At 40.2% G+C, this 25,461-nt stretch overlaps 2 protein-coding genes across 17 annotated transcripts in view; one reads left to right on the top strand and one right to left on the bottom strand.

Annotated features, from left to right (window-relative positions):
- Positions 1–10,593, top strand: part of FAM227B (family with sequence similarity 227 member B) — a 253,534-nt gene extending 242,941 nt beyond the window's left edge. Inside the window, exons 13-16 of the mRNA XM_027096637.1 lie at positions 3,481–3,558; positions 4,707–4,781; positions 7,444–7,513; positions 10,368–10,593. Coding sequence (XP_026952438.1) covers positions 3,481–3,558; positions 4,707–4,781; positions 7,444–7,513; positions 10,368–10,484 — 340 coding nt within the window. The 3' untranslated portion in view covers positions 10,485–10,593. The remainder of the gene's footprint in view (positions 1–3,480; positions 3,559–4,706; positions 4,782–7,443; positions 7,514–10,367) is intronic.
- Positions 10,471–25,461, bottom strand: part of GALK2 (galactokinase 2) — a 136,688-nt gene continuing 121,697 nt past the window's right edge. For 9 of the 16 annotated variants that reach the window (XM_027096614.1, XM_027096620.1, XM_027096607.1 and 6 more), the window contains 2 exons: positions 25,195–25,396; positions 10,476–11,006 (listed from right to left, as the gene is read on the bottom strand). In XM_027096614.1, the coding sequence (XP_026952415.1) occupies positions 10,799–11,006; positions 25,195–25,396 (410 nt within the window). In that variant the 3' untranslated portion in view covers positions 10,476–10,798. Of the gene's footprint in view, positions 11,007–25,194; positions 25,397–25,461 lie in introns of all 16 variants that reach the window. The other 7 variants (XM_027096616.1, XM_027096610.1, XM_027096609.1 and 4 more) reach the window with 3 other exon arrangements.

Raw genomic sequence — 25,461 nt, 5'->3', positions numbered from 1 at the left:
CACGTAACTGACTCTTCGTTTTCTCTTGCTTTTAGAATCCTCTCTTTATCTTTAACTTTTGCCGTTTTAATTATATGTGTTGGTGTGGATCTGTTTGAGTTCATCTTGTTTGGGATCCTCTGTGCTTCTTGTACTTGGATATCTGTTTCCTTTAGGTTTGGGAAGTTTTCAGCAATAATTTCTCCAAATACACTTTCAATCCCCTTTTCTCTCTCTTTTCCTTCTGGAACCCAGCTTATGCATAGTTTGGCATGCTTTATATTATCCTATAGATTTTGTATGCTGCTTTCATTTTTTTCATTTGTCTTTCTGTCTGCTCTTCTGATTGGGTGATTTCCATTAGTATGTCCTCCAGATCACATATTCATTCTTCTGTGTTATTTAGTCTATTCATTGCTTCTAGATTGGTTTTTATCTCACTAAGTTGTCTAATTTTGATTTGATATTTTCTAGTTTCTTACTACAGTGATCTGCATTTCTATCAATCTTTTCATTCCTTTAGCATTTTTATCACCTCCTTTTTGAACTCAGGGTATAGTAGACTGGTGAGGTCTGTTTCATTATTTGTTTGGGGGATTTCTTTTATTTTAATTTGGAGTAGTTTCTCTGCTTTTTCATTTTACTTAACTTTCTCTGTCTCTATGAATTTAGGAGAAACAGTTATCTACTGTGGTCTTGAAGGGATATTTTTATTTGGAAGCATCCCTGTGTAGACTGTGAATCCAATATTCTGGTGCGAGGGCTGGTTTCAGTATGGGCACCAGCCACATCTTTCCTCAGAGTGTGCTAGTTGTTATCCCCTTGATAGGGGAGTAACTGGTGTGGTGTCCAGAGCCTGCGCTCTGGGTGGGACCTCCTCCTTGCTCTGTGGCTGTTACAGCCCTGTCAGCGGTGGTGTCTGCTCCCCAGTTGTCAGAGTAAAAGCCCTGAGGGTCAGGTTCACTCAGTCTCCTTTGACCTTGAGTGCATGACCTGCTCCAAAGGAGGTGACTGTTGAAGCAACTGAGGCCCGTATCGTTACAGCGAATCTATGCGCTACCCATGCAGACATCTGCAGTTCTGTCTAGAAGCAGCCAAATGCCACATCTCTTTTCCTGTTGTGTTCATCCCAGACCTAGTGCTAGGCTGTGGTGTGGAATGGGCTGGTGCTGGGGGCTGGAGCTTTGTGGCTGCAGGAATCAAGGTGGTTGTGCTGCTGCCTGAGAACTAGGCTGCCTCTGTGCCAGACCTCTCCCAGGACCTGTCCGTGCCAGATGCTGCTCCAAGTTGCAGTGTGGGGTGGGCAGAGCCAGTGAACTCCCTTTGGGAAACCAACCACTGCATACTTCTACCCAGGGGCTCTCCATCTGAGACTCAGCACTCCCTGAGCATCTCTGTGGCATCACCCTTTGCAGGCGCTGACAAAATCTGCCACAGCTGGACTCACCCCTGCCATGCAAGCAATGACAAAGTGTTCTGCAGTCTGGCCCAGACTATACCCCAGGCCCTCCGAGCTATCTCCACTAAGCTAGATCGAGTCCTCTCCCAGGGTCTGTCTGCCAGAGATTCAGCGCTTAGCCATTGCACGTATTTGTAGCCCTGCCCAATGCACACCTGATATTGGGTAGTGTGGCAAGCCAGCTGCCAGTCTCTCTCTGTCCTGATTGTCAGCAAGCCAGCACAGACGCACTCCTCACAAGTAGAGTCTGGGCTTCTCCAGCCCCTCTATCTGTCCCAGCCGATTTCCCAGCAGGCAAGGGGGCTCCCCAGGGTCTGCCCACCTAGACCTTTTCTCCTTTATAGATCCCTCCCAGGGACACCAGTCCTGTCCTGATTCCTTTTTTTCCATCCTACTCAGTTATGTGGAGATCTTTCTTGCAGCTTTGGTTATATAGGAGATCTTCTGCCAGTCTCCAGCTGGTTTCCTGTGAGAAATGTTCCACATGTAGATGTATTTTTGATGTGTTTGTGGGGGAAGGTGAGCTCCACATTCTCCCCTCCGCCATCTTGATCCCCCTCCAGGCTTATCTCTTTCTTTAAGGAAAACCATACTCTAAAACCTAGCTATGATGAAGGGGTTAAAGTAAACTTGGAATGCATCATAAAGAGCAGCGGACTTCTCTGTAAAATCTATTTCAGAGAATTCCTATCCTATTCAGGATAACATAATCATCCAGACCCTCGCAAACTCTGTGCTTAGTAGGATGGAGTATGGTCTGCTATCAACACTGCTTCCCAGCAACTTAGTGATGCTGTTAAGGAAACTTCTTAAACAGGTTCTATGGCTGGCAGAGAGAATTTATCACCGTGGCATTGCTGAGAAAGTCATCTGGAGTGTACAGAAAACAAATGTTCTTTGCCTTGATTCTAAGACCTTAATATTCAAATTATAAGTGATTGAAGATACTTTCTGTGTAGTTTAGAGTGTCATAGGAAAGACATAAATTTTATTCAAGTTTATTGTTAGAATCTTTGTTGTGGAGCCATTCATATTTTTCCTTCTGGTTATCTCAACTGAGATATAATACTCAGGAAATTAAGGTCATAAGGTTAAGTGCCTATGTGGTCTTGTCCCAGGGACCAGATCTACTGAGCTTTTCCTAACATTCTTATACCAGATAATTAAGATTAAAATGAGTATCAAGGACATCCTTGAAGGGAGCATAAATGTGTTTTAAATGAGCAAATTGCATTCATAGAAAGATGGAGGTAATACTGAAGTGTGGTTCAGGTTGGAGAGTGGGACCATGGGAGGACAGACTCATTCCTGCATCTTGGTGACTGCAGAGGTTTAACAGCTCCTAGTTTACCAATGAGGCTAAGGTCTTAACACAAGATGAGGGCTGCCTCCTTGAGTCATTTACCAGTTGCCACTTCAGAGGGAAGCATCTGCTTTCCAGACACAGACATGGGTTAAGACCAGTGTTAGGGACACAGCCACAGGCTGTACCAGAAACAGACAGTAGAAGAGCCCCACCCACATTAGCAGAACATTTTTATCTTCTGCCTATCATCCTCTTCCATGCAGTTAGCAGAGGTCGGGCTAACTGAGGCAGCCAACATATGCTGCCAGTCACCTCCAGAGCCTCTCAGAAGTCAAGAGACTTTGAAGTTCTCAGTATATATAGAAATGAAGAAATGTCTAAACAGAGTTACCAAATGTACATTTAAAATTTTACATTTAACAAATCGCTGAGTGTAAAGCACACCAAAAAAACATGAAAATAGTAACTATGGGACTTATGAAACTACTAAGTCCTTGTGCGCTATGGATGGTGTGGTCCAGATAATGGGATATAAGTTTAAAGTAGTCAGATGGGTATTGTCTCCTTTTGGTCCTTTCAGTGCAACACCAGACATAATATTCGTGTTTATACTTGAGACCCTTCATGACTGGGAAGCCCAGGCAAGATGGCTCCCTGAGTCCCCCTGTGAAGGATACTGTTAACCTCTCTCAAGTTTTCCTAGTTGAAAATCTTTCCTTAACCATAAGCCTATCACGCCACCTGCTCCAACTTATTGTGATATTCTAAAGGAGGCAAAAAGACAATTTGCAAACAACCAAAAGGATTTTAGAATGTAAGTTGACTCCATACTATTGATAAATATAAAATCATAGAATTCTTTAGAGCTGTAAGCAATCATAGAAATTATCTACAACTAACCTTCTTATTTTACTGACGAGGAGAGTCGCCTCTGAGCATCTTATAGACTCGGAGATTCTTTTCAGGTAGGTGTCAAGAATGTATGTTGTAACCATGGAGACACGGCACATGTCAGGGATTGAAAAAAGGAAGGGAGCTTTTCATGTGGTCTGGGTGGGGGGATGCACCCCAATGTGGAAAGACCAGGAGAGAGTTCCCAGGAAGAGAGATTGGAGTATTGTTCATTTACAAAGATAAGCCCTGGAAGAAGAACAGAAAGGTTGTCTGTAATAGAAGGAGTTCCTTGTAGCTGGGGTGGCAGCAGGGGTGATATGGAGGAAAGCAAGGCAAGGAGTTCTTTTCGGAAACGTTTTCTTGGGGAAACATTTTAAGTTTTTTGTGCTTAACTAAAATGATTACTCTTGGCCAGTTATGGTATTCTTATGTGCCAGGAAGTGAGAAATAGCTTAATGAGGATGTCCATCGATTTTTATGAGGACAAATTGGCAGGGTCCAATTCTTCTGTCTGTGATATCAAGGTCACTGCCTAGCTGTCTTATTGCCTTAAAGGGGAGAAAGGATGGGCATCCTACCCTTTGGGTACCTGATGCGGTTCCGGAAACACATCAAAGAGAGGTAAACAGAAGAGCAGCCAGCCTTATCCTATCCAGCAGGCAGGACAGAAGTCTGAGCCTCTACTTTCCCCGGGGCCCCATTCCCCTCCCACTGACATACACACATGCGCATGCACGCACACAGACACGCACACAGAGCCCTTAGATTTCCTATTTTCACTGGGAAGAACAGGGATGGGCACCTTGTAAGAGGGCCCATGTGGGAACAGCAAGGTGGAGTCCAGGCTGTACTCAGCTGACATGGGTGATGCCTTTGGCACATGTTTATAAGGGGCAGTGTGCTGGGGGATTCCTCATACCACGTGGTGCATTGGGAGGGGTTGCTGAAGAACTGTTTTGTAATGGACCTTTACTGATATGTGGAAGGCAGCAAATTGTTGATTTATTCTTTCTCAATGAGAATTGCCTGCTTTATTTTAAAATTTAACTCCAAACTTTGACTTTATAGAGAAAAGCACCTAATTAATGAAGAAATAAAACTCCTAAGACAGCGACAGGAAAAAGTTGACAAGGAGCTTCATAGGTTTGTTTCTTATTCAACTCATAGTGCTTAAAAACATTTTAATTGAACAAATGTGTTACATAAACCACAATAGGTTTAATATGTAAAAATGCATTAACTGGAATATCTGCAGGAGTTTTGTACTCCATAGTTCATCTAGAGTAACACTAACTTTTTTATCCACATTATCACTTACTCTAATTTAATTAATTGCTAAACATTATCATCATCTCCTTTTACTCTACCAGACATAGGACTTAAGCTGAGGGCCTTTTAAATATAGACTCATAACCATGGGAAGATGTAAACTAGAAAAACAACCTATTTAGCTGGTCTCAGGCTAATTCTTTGTCCCTTTCTGCCCCTGCTGCTTCCCCTATACATACAAACATTGTACCCCACTGAAACAAGGAAAGTTGGGCATATTTGTTTATTTTATTACAGTGTAAAAAACAAAACTATAAAGTGTTGAGACTAACCCACTTCTTCCAGTACATCCACATAGGCAAGAATAAATGTCAGATGAGTACAGCCCTTCAAATAAACCCCTGTGGGAAACCACAATTTTGTGCCAGTCATGCTGCCATACTTCTAATTGCTATTTTGGAACTTATAAAGCTAGTCTCCCAGTCACATAAGAAAATGCAACTCATTACTTTAAAATCTTACTGCATTTTTCACTAAAAATTTTATCACCCAGCTTTCCCCTTCACAACATAAGATCTGACTCCAGATGACTTTTACAAGTTCCCAAAAATCAAATTTATAGAGGACAGGATTTCTCACCACTCAAGATATGCAAAAGGATGCAGACTGGTTTTCAGAGCAACTCACAAGAAGCACTCAAATATGTTTTATGCGATGGCACATTGCTGGAGAAAGTGAAGGGGAAAAGACTCATTTGGGTATATAACTTCCACGTCCCTGTTAAATTTATAGGCACAGTGTCCAAGTTTCTATCTGTAATCTTCAAAAAAAGATAGTCATGGAAAGGAAAGATAGCAAGATGGGAGATTGGGTAGTGGTGATGCTTGCAAAGCTTTGTGAATATACTAAAACCTACTGAATTGTATACTTTGAAAGGGTGGATTTTAGGTTATGTAACATACCAACAAAGCTGTTATTCAAAACAAAAGAAGAGGGGAACTGTAAATTAAAGTGGGTTGGAAAATGTAAAATAGATAGCTAGTGGGAAGCAGCTGCATAGCACAGGAAAACCAGCTCGGTGCTTTGTGACCACCTAGAGGGGTGGGATAGGGAGGGTGGGAGGGAGATGCAAGAGGGAGGAGATATGGGGATATATGTATATGTATAGCTGATTCACTTTGTTATACAGCAGAAATTAACACACCATTGTAAAGCAATTATACTCCAATAAAGATGTTTAAAAACATGATACAATAAAAAAATACAATGACTCTAAAAAAATAAAAGTGGGTTGGAAGATGGATTGATTTTAACAAAGTGAGATGAACCAGTCTCAGGATGACTTGAAGTCAAGAAGATTCTAAGAGTGTGTTACTGAAAAAAGGGCACCAGGGATATTTAAATAGGACTATGAGGAAGAGACTCAGAGCCAGATTTTAGAAAAGCAGGGAAGAATAGTCCAAAAGGGTAGTAAGAAGTGAGGAGAAAACCTAGGTTGAGGAGATAAAATTGGCAGAGATAAAGTAGAGAAAGAGTAAGGGAGTATTTGTTAGAGAACACTAACACAAGAGGCCCCTCAGAGGTAGCCCTACTGGGTGCCCTCAGGGGACCCCTAGGCTAAATGCTAGAGAAACCTAGAGCAGGCCTTATAGGGGTTTAGCTAATCCAAAGTTCATGCTTCAGCAAAGTGTATTTGGAATTTTTAGAAAATTTCACTTCCTACAGAATTCACAGAATAATTTCAAATGTTTCACTTGAAAATCGCCAGTGAAATCAATAGTCTTATACCATTTTTCATTTTTCTTTCTCTCTTCTGTGTTTCTCTTGCTGTCTCTCCCTTGTCCCAAGTTCCTATCGTTCCTTGCCTGGCCTACCTCTGCTTCTGTCTTTATCTGTAGATCTCTGGAAAGTTTCCTGCTGCCTCCTCAATTCAGCTATTCAACTCCTTAAAAATATTTCTTGAATGAGTATGTGGTGACAGAAATCATGATAGATTCCTGGATCCCCACCCTTGATGAGCTTACAGTCTAGTAAGCGCCTCCCTCACCCTTTATCCTTTTCCGTCTCTCTTTCTCTCTCTCCCCCAGATATTTTCCAGGCCAGTCCCTTTTCCTGTTCCCTCCCCAGTGACTCATCTTAAAATCTGCACTGGAGCCCAGTGAGTGGAATTCGTTGAGGGAATACTTACTGTGTGAACCATCTCACTGAAGAGGATGCTTCACTGCTGGGATGCAGTGTCGCACAGTGGTTAGAATAGAGGGCGCAAGTCACACTGCTTGGGTTCAAATCCTTTATTACTTGCTAGCTGTATGACTGTGGACAGGCTAGTTAACCTATCTGTGCCTCTTTCCTCATCTGTAACATAGGATAATAATAGTACCTACTTCCTAAGATTGTTGTCAGTGTAACTGAATTAATATATGTAAAGTGGTGGCAAATGCCCAGCATATTAAACTCTTCGTAAATCGTGGCTCTTAGTTGGTGTCAGTATGAAAACAATTAGTTTGGTTACCAATTTTCTTTCTTTCATGATTAGGCTCCAAGCAAAGGCTACCAAGAAACCTTACGAAGTTAAGAATGATTTTGAGAATTTCCTACAAAAACTGGTAAGTTTTTTTCTGAAAATAATTGAGAATTCTCTCTCTAGCTTCTCTTATATAGACTGGAAAATATTTAATAAGCAATGTATGGTTTCACATCCAAGTTACAGTGGCAGGATGGAATACATTATTGTTATTTAATCATCCACATGCACATTTAGGGTAATCCCTCTCTCATGTATTAGTGACAACCTCATGCTCACTCATCCCCATCCCTTGCTCCTGACCAGAAGCATTTTATGCAACTGAAAACCTCCAAATGCAGAATTTCAAACTAACAGAAAATTATTGGTATTTGAAGTCATATTTTATTTCCCGTTAATAATTCAACAAAAATATATTGGATTCCAACTACTGTGTTAGATGAATGATTCTTGCCCTCAATTAACAGAAATGTAAGAAATGATAAGGTTCTAAACAGTACTCAAGTAAGAAAGAAAGAAAAGGAAGGACATGGTCCCATCATTCCAGTTTTCTTTGTCCCCTTCCCTTCTGCTCCACCTTAACTTACAGGCAGTCCTATTAAATCTAAAGGTCCTTCCTCCCTTCCAACAAGAAAGAACATGTAGAAAATAGTGTACAGTAAATCTGAAGATTGGACAATCTGAGGTAAGGAATAAGAGAGAGCTTTTCATTTTCAGCATGTCAGGCTTCCACGCAAAAATCTAGAGTAATCCTCATTGGCTACTGATGTAATGTCAAAAACAGGGGTCAAATAATCTAACCAAATTCCTATGAGCCAGAAAGGTAATGGAAAGGGGTAATATTGTTGGGTGTTTAATATTAAACAAATATTGGGTGTTTAATATTAAATAAATAGTACTACTCTTTATTCCACAAAAAAATTATTTCTCCCATTTTTTCATGGTCTCTCTTAACTGCTACTGCTAGAGACATGGGTACAGAGAAATATTTATTTAATATAAGAAAACTGTGCAAGTGTACTGGTAAAGGGCAAATGACCTCAGCTGGTAAATAGTAAATGGCCTGAGTCTTAGAGAAACTACAGGAGCCATGGACACCATAGCACACTGGAGAGTCTGTGCCTCAGTGAAACAAGGCAACTACTTCCTCACCTCTAGTTCATTGTGGCTCTGCAGGAATAGAGGCCAAAGTGTTATCAGATCTTCCACCATTTGTAATCCAGATTCTTCTGTAAAATTCCTGTTTAGGACTCAAGTTTTTAAATACCCCTAGAAGCCAAACTAAATAAATCTGCAGACCAGACGAGGCCTATGGTCTGCTGGTTTGCAACCCCTGGTCTAAATGCTGGACTTGGAGCTCTTCAAAAGCTGGCTCCAGCCAGTATAGCCAATCTTATTCTCCACTATATCGCAAGTCAAACCCTTCACTCCCACTGAGTCTTCCCAGCATATCATGTTTACCCATAATCATATACTTTGCTTATCTGCCATGCCTACTCCCCAGATTTCAAATTCTATTCATCCTTTAAGGCCCTGCTCAAATTCCGTCTTCTACATGAAGCTTTCTTCCAGTGGCCCTAGCCCCATCCTTTCCAGGCAAGTTCGAGATCTCTCATAATTTCTAGAATAACACTTGGTGATGGCTTCATTGGAAAATAGTTCTTTTCTTCAAGCCAGACAGCAAGACAGATATGGGAGTAGATTCTGGCTTAGAACGACTATGTCCTCCAAAGCAGAGTGTGCACTAGAAATTTTTACTTACCTATTTTGTAAAGAAGGTATCTCATGGTGAAAATTTTAAAGGCAAGTGCATTTTTTGGTTTTTTTCACAGTAATCCAGGCATCTTCAAAGAATTATCTATCAATTGACCACAGATCTTCTGTGGAAAATGGAAAGGTTTTAAAAAGCAAAGGATTATCATTTGAAATCAATTTTTAAAATTCAAAATTAACAAATTGGACTTAAGCTTTCTCAAGTACTTACCTTTCTGCTAAGAATGAAAATGCACCAGAACTTTACTTTAGAATAGAATAATGGATTTCCTAGTACTTTATATGACTGCTGTCCTTTGAGAAATGTAACAACCAGCTTTGCCTCAGCTTCTCTGAAACTGAGATTCAAGATGATGATATCCAGGCTTTTTGCTCATTAATGTGCAACTCAATCATAGAATAATAGAAAATTGTGATAAACTTCTGGATAATTCATGCCACATGACTGCTGGTCTCTCAATTATCTGACTATGTCACAAAATGCTTTTCAGTCTAAATTTTCATATAATTCAGGAAAGCCTTCCTGTAGTCTATCCGTGAGAGAGAGCCACTCATTTACCATCACCACATGGCCAAACTTGCTGCCCATTTTGATAAACATATACAGGCACCCACCAATACCCCTACCCAATCCCAGAACCCACACTCAGCCTTTTCATAGTTTCACCCTCATGCCTCACACCTGCCCTACATTGGTCCACATATACAAACAAGTTTGCTAGACACACAACGAAGATGCAAGTCACAGATGGGTTTTCCTAGAATAGTAAACATGCCTCCTGGATTAGAGAGGCATTTGAGAAAAGGTAGTTTAGAGTGGGAAGAAAGTAAATTCCATGAACAAATTGAATTATCTGAATTAACATCCAGATAATTCTCTATGTCAATGTGAACAGAGATTAAAAACTTGAAGTGTCTTTTATCTAAGCTTCTCTATTATGACAGAGAAAGCTCAGGGCCAAAAGAATTGAAAGTGATTGTTTATATGATATCACATGGTTAAAAAAAATTAAATGAGCCTGGGATTTTCTTCCTAAATCCATCTTTTGGAAAAAAAAAAATTTAAGTGATCCTCCTCATCTTGATAACTGGGAGAATCTCACTTTCAAGTATACAGTATCCAGGAAAATCTGTGAATCCTTAACAACGTATTATTTTAATAGCGTTCTGAAGCCCGAACTGAGAGAAAACTTCTGGCATCACTATCATCATCAACAACAGAAGACTTCAACCTTGAGGAAGAAGAATGCCAAGAGAAACCAGAAATAAACTGTATTTAAGAATGTATGTTTAATTCAAGTACAATCCATGAGGTCAGTATTGATGGTCTTTTACCATTTGTTTTTAAAAATCTTGAAATCAATACATCCAGTAAATTATCTTAAGAGATCTGGCCAAGCATAATTTTGGCTCTTATTGGTAGAAAACATATTTTAAGATGGAAAAATAATCATTATGAAGCATAGGGAGCTTTCAACCATTTCTTTCGAAATACATCTTGATAATAGCAACCATTCATCATAATACAAAACAGAAAGAGGATTAATTTGCTGTGGCATAGAAGTCCTGCCAGTTCCTAAATGCTCTAAATAGTTCAGGCCTCAAGGAAAACCAAAGCTCCACCTCCAGGTTTGGTAGCAAACAAACTCTGCTTCTCAGGCACTAAGCTTCGATTGCTCCTCTGGTAATAAGCTTCGTGCACATTTGCTAGGAAGCTGGACAGCTTGTCAGCAGGTACTATCGATACTGTGCAGCCTCCCCATCCTGCTCCCGTAAGTCGTGATCCTTGAGCCCCAAATTTCCTAAAACAATGAGAAAAAAAATTAGAACCTGAAAATGAAAATGAGAGTGATTTTCTTGGTGCTGTAGAACAGACAGCATCTCCAAGAACTAAGAAGAGATTATGTGGTGTGTTTTGTGGGGTTTTTTTTTCAGTACTGTCAAACATTTTAGGACATTAAGAAATTTATACTATTGTTTGAAGGTGATTTGAAATTTAATTGTATCTAAAACTAGCCCCCAGTTTTGGCTCTTAAGTAGTAAAAGTCAGTAGTACTCCTGTTTCGTAAGGGCTGGCAATAACCTACTGTAGTATTGATTCCATAAAGCCACCACTTGAAGAGTTGTATAGCAAGCCTATAGATGATCAGGAAGAGGGAGTAAAAAGAAAACAGGCAATGGACATGATCAACATGATGAAACAGAAGGTTGCTCCATATGAGGGCAAATCAAAATTTAAAGTGCAAGTCTTACATATACAAGTGAGAGCTTCCTCTGGTGGCTATTTAAACTGCATTCAGTCCCCTAGAACAGATAGCCTAGATTTGTGCTGAATAAATTTATCAACAAAGAATGTGTTACTAAACTCTAAATTAGTTCGTCTGTTCAATCTCTAAAGGGAAATTATGCAGACCTTTCCACAAAGAGGCTAGTGGCTTCTGCAGGTCCATCCCCATTTTCCCTGCACCTTCAGGAGCTGGCTGGTCTGACAAATGGACTCGGAATTTATCATCAGACAAAACGTGTGATTGAGATGGAAACTACTATATAAGCCACCACACAGCAAGAGGTAATTTTAGTCACCATAAACCAGGCACAGTTTCAAACCTTGGACAAAAGTGAAAGGCCCTACACACAGTACAAGGATCACTCATCTTTAAAACATGCAATTTATCCTGACAATAAAAGTGAATGTATCAACAGGAAGACACTGGAACTCACCAAAAAAGATACCCCACATCCAAAGACAAAGGAGAGGCCACAATGAGACGGTACGAGGGGCGCAATCACAGTAAAATCAAATCCCATAACTGCTGGGTGGGTGACTCACAAACCAGAGAACACTTATACCACAGAAGTCCACACACTGGAGTGAAGTTTCTGAGCCCCATGTCAGGCTTCCCAACCTGGGGGTCTGGCAACGGGAGGAGGAATTCCTAGAGAATCAGACTTTGAAGGCTAGTGGGATTTGACTGCAGGACTTCAACAGGACTGGGGGAAACAGAGACTCCATTCTTTGAGGGCACACAAAAAGTAGTGTGTCCATCAGGACCCAGGGGAAGGAGCAGTGACCCAGTAGGAGACTGAATCAGACCTACCTGCTAGTGTTGGAGGGTCTCCTGCAGAGGTGGGGGGTGGCTGTGTCTCACCGTGAGGACAAGGACACTGGCAGCATAAGTTCTGGGAAGTACTCCTTGGTGTGAGCCCTCCCACGGTCCACCATTAGCCCCACCAAAGAGCCCGGGTAGGCTCCAGTGTTGGGTCGCCTCAGGCCAAACAACGAACAGGGAGAAAACCCAGACCCACCCATCAGCAGACAAGCAGATTAAAGTTTTACTGAGCTCTTCCCCAGAGCAACAGCCAGCTCTACCCACCACCAGTCCCTCCCATCAGGAAACTTGCACAAGCCTCTTAGATAGCCACATCCACCAGAGGGCAGACAGCAGAAGCAAGAAGAACTACAATCCTGCAGCCTGTGGAACAAAAACCACATTCACATAAAAATAGACAAGATGAAAAGGCAGAGGGCTATGTACCAGATGAAGGAACAAGATGAAACCCCAGAAAAACAACTAAATGAAGTGGAGATAGGCAACCTTCCAGAAAAAGAATTCAGAATAATGATTGATAGTGAAGATGATCCAGGACCTCGGAAAAAGAATGGAGGCAAAGATCTAGAAGATGCAAGAAATGTTTAACAAAGACCTAGAAGAATTAAAGAACAACCAAACAGAGATGAACAATACAATAACTAAAATGAAAAGTACACTAGAAGGAATTAATAGCAGAATAACTGAGGCAGAAGAATAGATAAGTGACCTGGAAGATGGAACGGTGAAATTCACTGCTGTGGAACAGAATAAAGGAAAAAGAATGAAAAGAAATGAAGACAGCCTAAGAGACCTCTGGGACAACATTAAATGCAACAACATTCGCATTATAGGGGTCCCAGAAGGAGAAGAGCGAGACGAACAGAGAAACTACTTGAAGAGATTATAGTCGAAAACTTCCCTAACATGGGAAAGGAAATAGCCACCCAAGTCCAGGTAGCACAGAGAGTCCCATACAGGATAAAGCCAAGGCGAAGCAGCCAAGACACATAGTAATCAAATTAGCAAAAATTAAAGACAAAGAAAAATTACTGAAAGTAGCAAGGGAAAAACAACAAATAACATACAAGGGAACACCCATAAGGTTAACAGCTGATTTATCAGCAGAAACTACAAGCCAGAAGGGAGTGACATGATATAATTAAAGTGATGAAAGGGAAGAACCTACAAAAAAGATTACTCTACCCAGCAAGGATCTCATTCATATTCGATGGAGAAATCAAAAGCTTTACAAACAAGCAAAAGCTAAGAAAATTCAGCACCACCATACCAGCTCTACAACAATTGATAAGGAACTTCTGTAAGTGGGAAACACAGGAAAAGGACCTACAAAAACAAACCCAAAACAATTAAGAAAATGGTAATAGGAACAGACATATCAATAATTACCTTAAACGTGAATGGATTAAATGCTCCAACCAAAAGACGCAGTCTTGCTGAATGGATACAAAAACATGATCCATATATATGCTGTCTACAAGAGACCCACTTCAGACCTAGGGACACATACAGACTGAAAGTGAGGGGATGGAAAAAGATAATCCATGCAAATGGAAATCAAAAGAAAGCTGAAGTAGCTATACTCATACCAGATAAAATAGACTTTAAAGAATGTTACACGAGACAAGAAAGGACACTACATAATGATCAAGGGATCAATCCAAGAAGAAGATATAACAATAATAAATATACATGCACCCAACATAGGAGCACCTCAACATATAAGGCAACTGCTAACAGCTATAAAAGAGGAAATTGACAGTAACACAGTAATAGTGGGGGATACTAACACCTCACTTACACCAATGGACTGGTCATCCAAACAGAAAATTAATAAGGAAACACAAGCTTTAGATGACACAATAGACCAGATAGATTTAATTGATATTTATAGGACATTCCATCCAGAAACAGCAGATTACACTTTCTTCTCAAGTGCGCACAGAACATTCTCCAGGATAGATCACATCTTAGGTCACAAATCAAGCCTCAGTAAATTTAAGAAAATTGAAGTTATATCAAGTATCTTTTCTGACCACAACACTATGAGATTAGAAATCAATTACTGGGGAAAAAAATGTGAAAAACACAAACACATAGAGGCTAAACAATACGTTACTAAATAACCAAGAGATCACTGAAGAAATCAAAGAGGAAATCAAAATATACCTAGAGACAAATGACAATGAAAACATGACAATCCAAAACCTATGGGATGCAGCAAAAGCAGTTCTAAGAAGGAAGTTTATAGCTATACAGTCCTACTTCAAGAAACAACAAACAGGGCTTCCCTGGTGGCACAGTGTTTGAGAGTCCGCCTGCCAATGCAGGGGACATGGGTTCGTGCCCAGGTCCGGGAAGATCCCACATACTGTGGAGCAGCTGGGCCCGTGAGCCATGGCCACTGAGCCTGTGCGTCCGGAGCCTGTGCACCGCAACAGGAGAGGCCACAAGAGTGACAGGCCCATGTACCACAAAAAAAAAAAAAAGAAGAAGAAACATCTCAAACAATCTAACCTTACACCTAAGAGAACTAGAGAAAAAAGAACAAACAAAACCCAAAGTTACTAGAAGGAAAGAAATCATAAAGATCAGAGCAGAAATAAATGAAATAGAAACAAAGAAGACAATAGCAAAGTTCAATAAAACTAAAGGCTGGTTCTTTGAGAAGATAAACAAAATTGATAAACCATAGCCAGACTCATCAAGAAAAAGAGGAAGAGGACTCAAATCAATAAAAGTAGAAATGATAAAGGAGAAGTTACAACAGACACAGCAGAAATACAAAGAATCCTAAGAGACTACTGCAAGCAACTCTAGGCCAATAAAATGGACAACCTGAAAGAAATGGACAAATTCTTAGAAAGGTATAAACTTCCAAGACTGAACCAGGAAGAAATAGAAAATATGACCAGACAAATCACAAGTAATGAAATTGAAACTGTGATTAAAAATCTTCCAACAAACAAAAGTCCAGGACCAGATGGCTTCACAGGCGAATTCTATCAGACATTTAGAGAAGAGCTAACACCCATCCTTCTCAAACTCTTCCAAAAAATTGCAGAGGAAGGAACACTCCCAAACTCATTCTATGAGGCCACCATCACCCTGATACCAAAACCAGACAAAGATACTACAAAAATAGAAAATTACAGACCAATATCACTGATGAATATAGATGCAAAAATCCTCAACAAAATACTAGCAAACAGAATCCAACAACACATTAAAAGGATCATACACCATGATCAAGTGGGATTTATCCCAGGGATGCAAGGATTCTTCAATATACATAAATCAATCAATGTGATAAACCATATTAACAAATTGAAGAATAAAACCCATATGATGATCTCAATAGATGCAGAAAAAGCTTTTGACAAGATCCAACACCCATTTATGATAAAAACTCTCCAGAAAGTGGGCATAGAGGGAAACTACCTCAACATAATAAAGGCCATATACGACAGACCCACAGCAAACATCATTCTCAATGGTGAAAACTGAAAGCATTTCCTCTAAGATCAGGAACAAGACAAGGATGTCCACTCTCGCCACTATTATTCAACATAGTTTTGGAAGTCCTATCCACGGCAATCAGAGAAGAAAAAGAAATAAAAGCAATACAAATTGGAAAAGAAGAAGTAAAACTGTCACTGTTTGCAGATGACATGATATTATACATAGAGAATCCTAAAGATGTAACCAGAAAACTACTAGAGCTAATCAATGAATTTGGTAAATTTGCGGGATACAAAATTAATGCATTCCTATAGACTAATGATGAAATCTCTTGCATTCCTATAGACTAATGATGAAAAATCTGAAAGAGAAATGAAGGAAACACTCCCATTTACCACTGCAACAAAAAAGAATAAAATACCTAGGAATAAACCTACCTAGGGAAACAAAAGGCCTGTATGCAGAAAACTTAAGACACTGATGAAAGAAATTAAAGATGAAACAAACAGATGTAGAGATATACAGTGTTCTTGGATTGGATGAATCAATATTGTGAAAAAGACTATACTACCCAAAGCAATCTACAGATTCAATGCAATCCCTATCAAATTACAAATGGCATGTTTTACAGAACTAGAACAAAAAATCTTAAAATTTCTATGGAGACACAAAAGACCCCGAACAGCCAAAGTGGTCTTGAGGGAAAAATACGGAGCTGAAGGAATCAGGCTCCCAGTCTTCAGACTATACTATGAAGCTACAGTAATCAAGACCGTATGGTACTGGCCCAAAAACAGAAATATAGATCAATGGAACAAGATAGAAAGCCCAGAGATAAACCCACGCACCTATGGTCAACTAATCTATGACAAAGGAGTCAAGGATATACAACGGAGAAAAGACAGTCTCTTCAATAAGTGGTGCTGGGAGAACTGGACAGCTACATGTAAAAGGATGAAATTAGAATACTCCCTTAACACCGTACACAAAAATAAACTCAAAATGGATTAGAGAACTAAATGTAAGACTGGACACTATAAAACTCCTAGAGGAAAACATAGAAAGAACACTCTGACATAAATCAGAGCAAGATCGTTTTTGATCCACCTCCTACAGTAATGGAAATAAAAACAAAAGTAAACAAATGGGACCTAATGAAACTTAAAAGCTTTTGCGCAGCAAAGGAAACCATAAACAAGACAAAAAGACAACCCTCAGAATGGGAGAAAATATTTGCAAATGAATCAACGGACAAAGGATTAATCTCCAAAATATATAAACAGCTCATGCAGCTCAATATTAAAAAAACAAACAACCCAATCCAAAAATGGGCAGAAGACATAAATAGACATTTCTCCAAAAAAGACATACAGATGGCCAAGAAGCACATGAAAAGCTGCTCAACATCACTAATTATTAGAGAAATGCAAATCAAAAAACTACAATGAGGTTATCGCCTCACACCAGTTAGAATGGGCATCATCAGGAAATCTACAAACAACAAATGCTGGAGAGGGTGTGGAGAAAAGGGAACCCTGTTGCACTGCTGGTGGGAATGTAAATTGATACAGCTACTATGGAGAACAGTATGGAGGTTCCTTAAAAAACTAAAAATAGAATTACCATATGACCCAGCAATCCCACTACTGGGCATATACCCTGAGAAAACCATAATTCAAAAGACACATGTACCCCAATGTTCACTGCAGCACTATTTACAATAGCCAGGACATGGAAGCAACCTAAATGCCCATGGATAGATGAATGGATAAAGAAGATGTGGTACATATATACAATGGAATATTACTCAGCCATAAAGAAACGAAATTGGGTCCTTTGTAGAGACGTGGATGGATCTAGAGACTGTCATACAGAGTGAAGTAAGTCAGAAAGAGAAAAACAAATATCGTATATTAACGCATATATGTGGAACCTAGAAAAATGGTACAGATGAACTGGTTTGCAGGGCAGAAGTTGAGACACAGATGCAGAGAACAAATGTATGGACACCAAGGTGGAAAGTGGCGGGGGTGTGGTAGGGGTGGTGTGCTGAATTGGGAGATTGGGATTGACATGTATACACTGATGTGTATAAAATTGATGACTAATAAGAACCTGCAGTATAAAAAAATAAATAAAATTCAAAAAAAAAAGGTTAACATGTACTTCCAATTCTTCCTAATAAAATTTACTCCAAATTAATAGCAGATTTAAAACTCCATAATTAATTTAGCACAATTTTGTCCCTTTTATCCATCTAAATGAGGTACTTTATTTCCTGGAAAATATCAATAGAATATTACCGCTACTCTGCGACATCAGAATTACTGCACATCAGTAATTCATTTTCCCCCCAATGATTTTCTCTATTGATTTTTTTCATCATCTGTTTTATTCAATAAAATATGTTTTTCATATGAAAGTAGATGTTTAAGGAAGAAAACAAAAATGCTTGCAAACAAATAAAGATTACTCATCTCTTCCTGCCCTTCAAACATTCAGCTTATGGCCCAGTAGCTGAACTGAGCCCAAACTCCTATGGTCCAGGCTGAAAAGTTTCTCTGACCCTGGGATTCTAGGATTATCATGAGTTCCTAGGCTGGCAAGGGGCTAGTTTGTAATTTGGTACAATTTAAAAAAACAAAAAAAACAAAAAACTGTCATGCAGCCATGTCAAACTATCTCTTCTTGTGGAAAATGCTGAGAAAAACGGAGGTGTCACTGAAGTATCTCTGAAAGACACTAAAATCTGGGCATCAAAGCTAACATGGCATGGTTTAGAGAAGAACAGTATGCCCTCTTACTTGATTTTCTAAGACCCAAACTATGCCATTTTTCTGGACTCAAGTCAACCAGATCTCTTATGGTCTTCAATGAACTTCTAGGCATATTTTCTTACACTTTCTCATTTGTACTGTTTTTGAAAACTGTGGTTTCAAAATTGAACCTAAAGCAAACTCAAAGTGTTTCTAACTGGCTGCAAAACCCATAGGAATTGTGCCAGGAGGCCTAGTTTCCTGACTGTCCTGCCAGTTTCCCGAGGGCAGACACTAGAAATCCTTCTAGGTAAATATATTATTCACTTTTAAGTCTCCAGAGCTGTTATGTCACCACCCTGCCTGCTACAAATGAAAATGAACTGGATTGCATCAACCACATGGTCTGAAATCATCAGGGCTCAAATTTCCCCAACAGAGAACAATAAGTGCTATTATAAATAGTCCTCTGCCCCTGAGTAAGTGGCACTTGTGATCACAAATCGGGGGCTCCCCCAGCAGCTGGTCAGCAGCCTGCCCAGCTATACACATTCACAAAGGCAGAAAGATCCTGGCTGCAGTGTGCCCCACTGGTGCTTAACATGCCCTTTGGTACGTGCCACAGAAATTGCGAGAGAGAGCCAGAAGTTAGGAAACCAATAAGCTATAAATTAAGAAAGAAAAATAGGTGAGCTAAGAGTGTTCAGTGAACTTTTCACATTTGCATTTTTTTCCTAGGAGAACAGTAAGGCATTAAAAATACAGCTCCTGAGCTATTGCACATCAGAGAGGCAACACAAAAGTTATGAAAACCAAACCCCTAAAATCCCAAATATCAATTTGATGATTGTGGTCACTTGATTGGGAATAACCTGGAAGGGTTGGTCAAAACATCAAAAGCAGCCTCAGCCTTATAAAGCATGATCTACAAAACAAAGGCTAGAGCAGACAAGAGATGGAGATTATAAGGAATGTTCCCTTTGATCCTTTTTATCACTGAAAAGTGTATTCCTATAACTAACTTTCCAGGCACCTAAGTATAGCCTGAGTAAAACTTCCTGCTTTTAAATGAACTGAGTTGACCATAAAGCACTTACTAAGGTAAGGCACAGATCAAAGGTGGTGTTGAGCGGGGAGAGGGGAGAGATCCAGTAAGACCCAACTCTGCCACAAATCGCGAAGAGGGAAAGCAAGGAATTGTGCCTTGTATTTTAATTCAATTTTATTTATTTCAAGATAAATATTGATATATTATACAAATGGATATCAAATTATTTCAGAAAATCTTGAATTTAGGGACAGGTTATTATCTATCTCTCTAATTTCAGGCCAGCATAATTCCAGGCATTTTGTACATTCTAATAAGTGGCTGCTGGATCATTATATTTGTTTTAAAATATGAAAATGTATACTTACTGTTTATTTTTAATTAAATTAATGCTAAAAACTTCAATTATGTGAAACAAAGCAAAATAATAAAGAAAATGATGATGCTTGCCCAGTTATAAAATAACTCTTAAATGCACAAAATGTAAATTGTAAGAAATGGCTAAATTTTAAAGAAAAATATATTGAGTAATATAAAACACTTTTGAAAGCATATATATATATGCAGTCAGTAATGTATGTACTCTTTTTCTGGAAAGACTTCTAGCTTCTGCTCTAAGCCTAGAATTTTCCAATTAGAATCTCAGGAAAACACAGCTTCCAGAACAATTTCTATGATTTTTACAGCCAGATTAGAAACACTTTCAGATTACTTTAGATTCAAGAAACCACAGGCTTCAAATACTGTTCGAATGAGAAAGTATAAGAAAATATAACTGCATGTCTATTTTAGAAATTTATGCCACAAATGTCATTGAAGACCAGTTGGTTTGGTTCCAGCAAATGGCATACATACTGGGGCGGGGGGGGCGGGCAGCGGGACAATAAATAGAAGACAGAAGCCCAAAGACCAGCGGGCCCCTAAGGCAGCTGAAATGGCTCTCTCCCTTTTTCTTGACAGAGTGTCAGATTAGCCCATAAGAGCATGAGGAGAAGAGCACACACATGTGGATTTGCACTTCATTCTTCCCCATTCCGACCTGCTCAGGAGAATGACTGCAAGAGGCCGAGCAGCATGGCCAGCCATGGAATAAAACTGTGGGAAGACTTCTGAGGAAGACAGCAAATTAACTTTGGTAACCTTTGTTGGTCTATTAAAATTTGTCATTTATCTTTCTTAATAGCTTGGGCAATAACACAGCAATGAGTCCTCTCTAATTCCATCAAGTGTCAAAACGAAGATAAAGGCCATTAACTATTTTTTCTTAAGTATAACCAGGGAAACCGATAAAGAATGAGCTGTTTCACATATAATTGACTTGGTTTCAAAATTGTTTTGTGTTCCTCAGTAAATCCTACTTTAAAATTTAGCCATTTCTTAAAATTTACATTTAGTTCATTTAAAAGAAGTATTTTATAACTGGGCAAGCTTCATCTATTTCCTTCATTATTAAACTTTATTTCACATAATTGAGATTTTCTAACATTAATTAAAAAATAAAAAAAGCAGTCTAACTGTGTAAGTATAGTTTCCTTCTCCCTCCCTGGCCCTTTCTTTGGATTCTAAACTGATTTTCTCTTGAAGAGCAACGAAAGGCTCAGCTGAAAAAATGCAAGCCTTGGTGATCTCTTCTACGCTTTTCCCCCCTTCTCTCTACTTGGGTCATAAAGTAGCTTCCTATACGTTGTCCTATAGACAAGCTACCTAGAGACGCCTTTTGGATATGGTCTAGCTCAGATCACATTAACATTTGTAGATAGAGCCCTGAGTATTGTAGGCATCGAATCCTTCATTCACTCAATCAATTAGTTGTTTTCTCAAGCAAATAGTTTCCAAGCAGGCCTTCAGAAAAACTAAAGGAATTTGAAGTGCCGCAAGTGGGCCAGGGAGCGTGATCTAAAGAGGGTCTTTGGGGACTTCCCTGATGGCGCAGTGGTTAACAATCCACCTGCCAATGCAGGGGACACGGGTTCAAGCCCTCGTCTGGGAAGATCCCACATGCCGCAGAGCAACTAAGCCCGTGCACCACAACTACTGAGCCTGTGCTCTAGAGCCCATGAGCCACAACTACTGAGCCCACGAGCCACAACTACTGAGCCCGTGTGACACAACTACTGAAGCCCACATGCCTAGGGCCCGTGCTCCGCAACAAAGAGTAGCCCCTGCTCGCTGCAACTAGAGAAAGCCCACATTCAGCAACGAAGACCCAATGCAGCCTAAATAAATAAATTTATAAAAAAATAAAGAGCGTCTTTGGTGGTGCTCCTCCTTGAAGCCTCTTCAGCTTCCCTCCTCCCTCTTGTGGTCTACCCAAGGCAACCAAACTTCTCAGGCTGCCCCGTCTTAGTCACAACTTGCCCACTGGTGTTAACTTTTCTTTAAGGGGACAGGGAAGTGTGGAGGTGGTGGTGATTCTTATGCAAAACAACACTCTACCAGAGGTTGAGTTTATGGCGCAGTGGCCCACACCAGGCCTTGCCAGGGTCCTTCCCCTCCACCACGTGCCTGGCCCACTGAGATAGTCATAAAGCTTCAGAAGGAACTAGGGCTTAAAAGTGTTGCCATTTTTCATTTAAACCTCTCCCCGCATTTACCATTTACTACTCTCCTACTGTCTTTCTCTCCCCGGTTTTTAACCATTCTGTTTTACCACTATCTTGCATTCTTCTGCATTCCTCCTTTTTCTCCCCATACATCCACACAAAAGAAAGTGCCAGACCTTTTGAAAATGGAGTTTAGACTCCAATTTCCCATGGGACACAAATAGCCTACTGAAAAGTATTTGCTGACTGAGGAAGGAATGGCATCAATGACTGTATCTACTTAATTCTCCTGGGCTGTCCTCCTCTGAGGTTGCTCTACCACTCAGGACCTTTTAGTAACTAGCAACCAACTGGAGTATTTGGAGAATATTACCTACTGGTCACAGTGACAGCAAAGAAAGAATTATATAAAGAAACTTAAGGACCAGACAAGTATTCTGGCCAATATTTCCAACATGCCAAAAGATAATCTTTCAACATGGGAAACTTGTTCCTTATATGGTTATGGAATAAGTAGAAATTAATTTTGATACTTAGCAATTCCAGACAAAAAAAACATTAAAAAGGGAATGAGCTCCTTATGCTAGACACAACTGAATTTTCCTCAGAAAAGCAATACAGCAAATGAAAATGGGCTAAACAGAGACACTTTAGCTTCCATTAAGAAAAGGCAAATAAACAAATAAATGAAAAAAAACAAAAGGTGTGCTCTTCCAAACCCTTTTAAGACACAGCCACTAAATCTTTCACTAGAACCACATTTTAAAAAAATATATAGACCCATAGACTGCTAGAACAGAAAAACAAAAACACACTGGAGATCACAAAGCAAGGCAACAGTCCAAAGTCACAGAGCTCAGAATGAAAAGAGGCAGAGCTAGAACTCAACCTTCCTAACTTCCAGCCCAGTTTTCATCCTTCTCCACACACCACCTTCCCTGCTCAACGTGGCTTTGCTCCATGTTCAAATATTACACGCTGTGACAACCAAAGTCTCCAGCATTAAAGCTTTAAAGCTGGAAAAGGAAAACAGGTAAAAAAATGACCCACATTAAAATACAATCACATCTCAGTATGACCCAAGGAGAGAGAAACAGGTGAGGCCAAAAACACTGGATTGGGAGCTAGGCTTTCCCACTGACGCATTATGTTACCTTGTTCAAATCTCTTAACCTCTTAGTGGTCTCTTGATCTCTAAGGCCTCTTCCTGCTTTCATATCTTATGGTACTAGAAGATAATTCTGACCCAGAAATGTGAAGCCCGGCCTTCGGAAACAAGGAAATTTTCTCAGGCCAAAAACCCGGGAGTCATCTTGGTTCCCCTCTTTCACCCATACAGAGTAAATTGTCTTTACTCTTCCTTCAAGGCATATCTGGCCTAGAATCATTTCACACTTCCACTGCCATCTTCTACTCAAAGTCAGAGTGCTTCCAATGGCTGACAAGGCCCAGGGGTGTGACTCCCCACTACCTCTCTTACTTCATCAACTACTACTCTCTCCTTCCTGAACTGCCCTCCAAGCACACTGGTCCTCCTGCTGTTCCTCACATGTGACAGCCATGTACCTACGTCAAGACCTCTCTACTTGCTGTTCTCGTTACTTCACTTCCTTCAGGTCTTTGCTCAAATATCCTCTCCTCAGAGAGGCCTTCTTCAGCCACTCAGTATTATCAGCCACTCAATATAAAGTACTAGTACACACCCCTAGTACTCTCCGTCCCTCTATTATTTTTTTCATAACACTTATCACTACCACTCAATTTATTTTTAATTGTCATTTCCCTCTTTACCCATGAGAATGTAAGCTTCATAAAGACAAGAGCTGGTTGACCATCCCAGAACAAGCAAGTTCATTCGAGAATTCCAGGAGGCTGGCAAATGCCCCTCCGCTGCTTTTCAGGTGGGATTCAAACTACCCCACTATCTTCTTAGCAACGATGCTTCTTCCTAGTTTCTGCACAAATCATTCCACTTCCTCTTATTTCCAGAACTGAACAATATCTGTCCCTTCCATTCACTGGGCCCTTGCTATTTTCAGAAAAGAGCACTTAAAATGAAACAAGCTCTGGAAGGCTTTCTGGCAATCAGTGAGCAAACACTGACGTCAGCAGAGCGATTCTCATCAATGCTATGTTCAAGTCTCTCCACAAGCTGGGTCACATATGCCATTTGTGATCACTGGAGCTACTTGGTTTAAACTTTTCGGGCTGGGAATGTGGCAATGAGTGAGGCAAGCCACAGGTGCCAAGTGGTTAATTATATTTTCATTGCCAATTGCAGGCAGTTTTGTATGATTTTCTCACAGTGGAAATAACATCTAACCATTCGAGAGTTCTCCCAATTTCCCTTTCTGTTCTCCAAGGTCAGTGAGCGCCTTCTGGGTAAAGGAACCATTTTACTCTTTTATCCATTCTCTAGCAATTATAAGGAAGTTGTTCTCAGGCTTTGTGAAAGAGTTTCCCTCTTTACATTTCTGTCTCAACCGACCATTCATAAACTGGACTTTCTTCAGTCCTTTTCCCAAATTGCCTAACCTAAACCTGGAAGACAGGAAATGCTGACTCTCTGAGCAATTCCTTCAGCAACCTCTCCCCTGAAAATACATTTCTATCAGGCTTGAGGTCCTCTTTCCTTTTTCTCCCCTCTTTTGAATAAAAGTATTAAACTTAGGACACCAAACAGGAGATGCTGGTAGAGCTGCAGTGTAGTGGGAAACACTGCTTAAAATACCATGAGAAGAAAGTAACGACAGGGTCTGTGTCTGAGCAAATCTCCCTGAAACACTTAATCATCCAAAGACAGAAAAGTCTTTTTTATGATGTTGTGAAGAACTGACTCCAAACCTGGAGCTTCGTAAAGCCATGGAGTCAAGTCTCCAATCTTTCATCCTACAGATTTTTAGGAGGGAACAAGTCTAGCTCTATGTCACAGACCACCCCTCTTATAGGAAGTGGGAAAGGATCTTCCTTCACTTAGAAGATTACAAAAATGCTGCTTTTTTCCCATTAATTTAAACAATTTCCTTGGGCAGCATCCTGCAGCCCCTGCCACACTGCTCTTTCAGCCTCACCGACAGATGTCCACCAGCTGGTCCAGCTCAGGGCAGCTACACTCGTACATGTCCCGGCAGCTCACGTGGCTCTGGTTCATTAACTCCCCCAGCAGCTGGACCGTGTTGTCAGGTGCTTCTTCACATATCTTCTTAAACTGGAGCACTCTCGCGGCCTCGCTATACACGTGCTTTGCCCGCTGGTAGAGTTTGAAGGTGAGCACTCAGGAAGGAAGGGGATGGTGAACAAGGTTAGCGATAGTTACTGGCCAAAAAGAAAGAAAGAAA

Source organism: Aethalodelphis obliquidens, unplaced genomic scaffold, assembly GCF_003676395.1.
Source record: "Aethalodelphis obliquidens isolate GAN/ISIS:26980383/991018 unplaced genomic scaffold, ASM367639v1 scaffold105, whole genome shotgun sequence".
NCBI classification, from domain to species: domain Eukaryota; kingdom Metazoa; phylum Chordata; class Mammalia; order Artiodactyla; family Delphinidae; genus Aethalodelphis; species Aethalodelphis obliquidens.
Note: the sequence above shows the minus strand (reverse complement) of the source record. Positions and strands in the feature narration are given on the sequence as shown.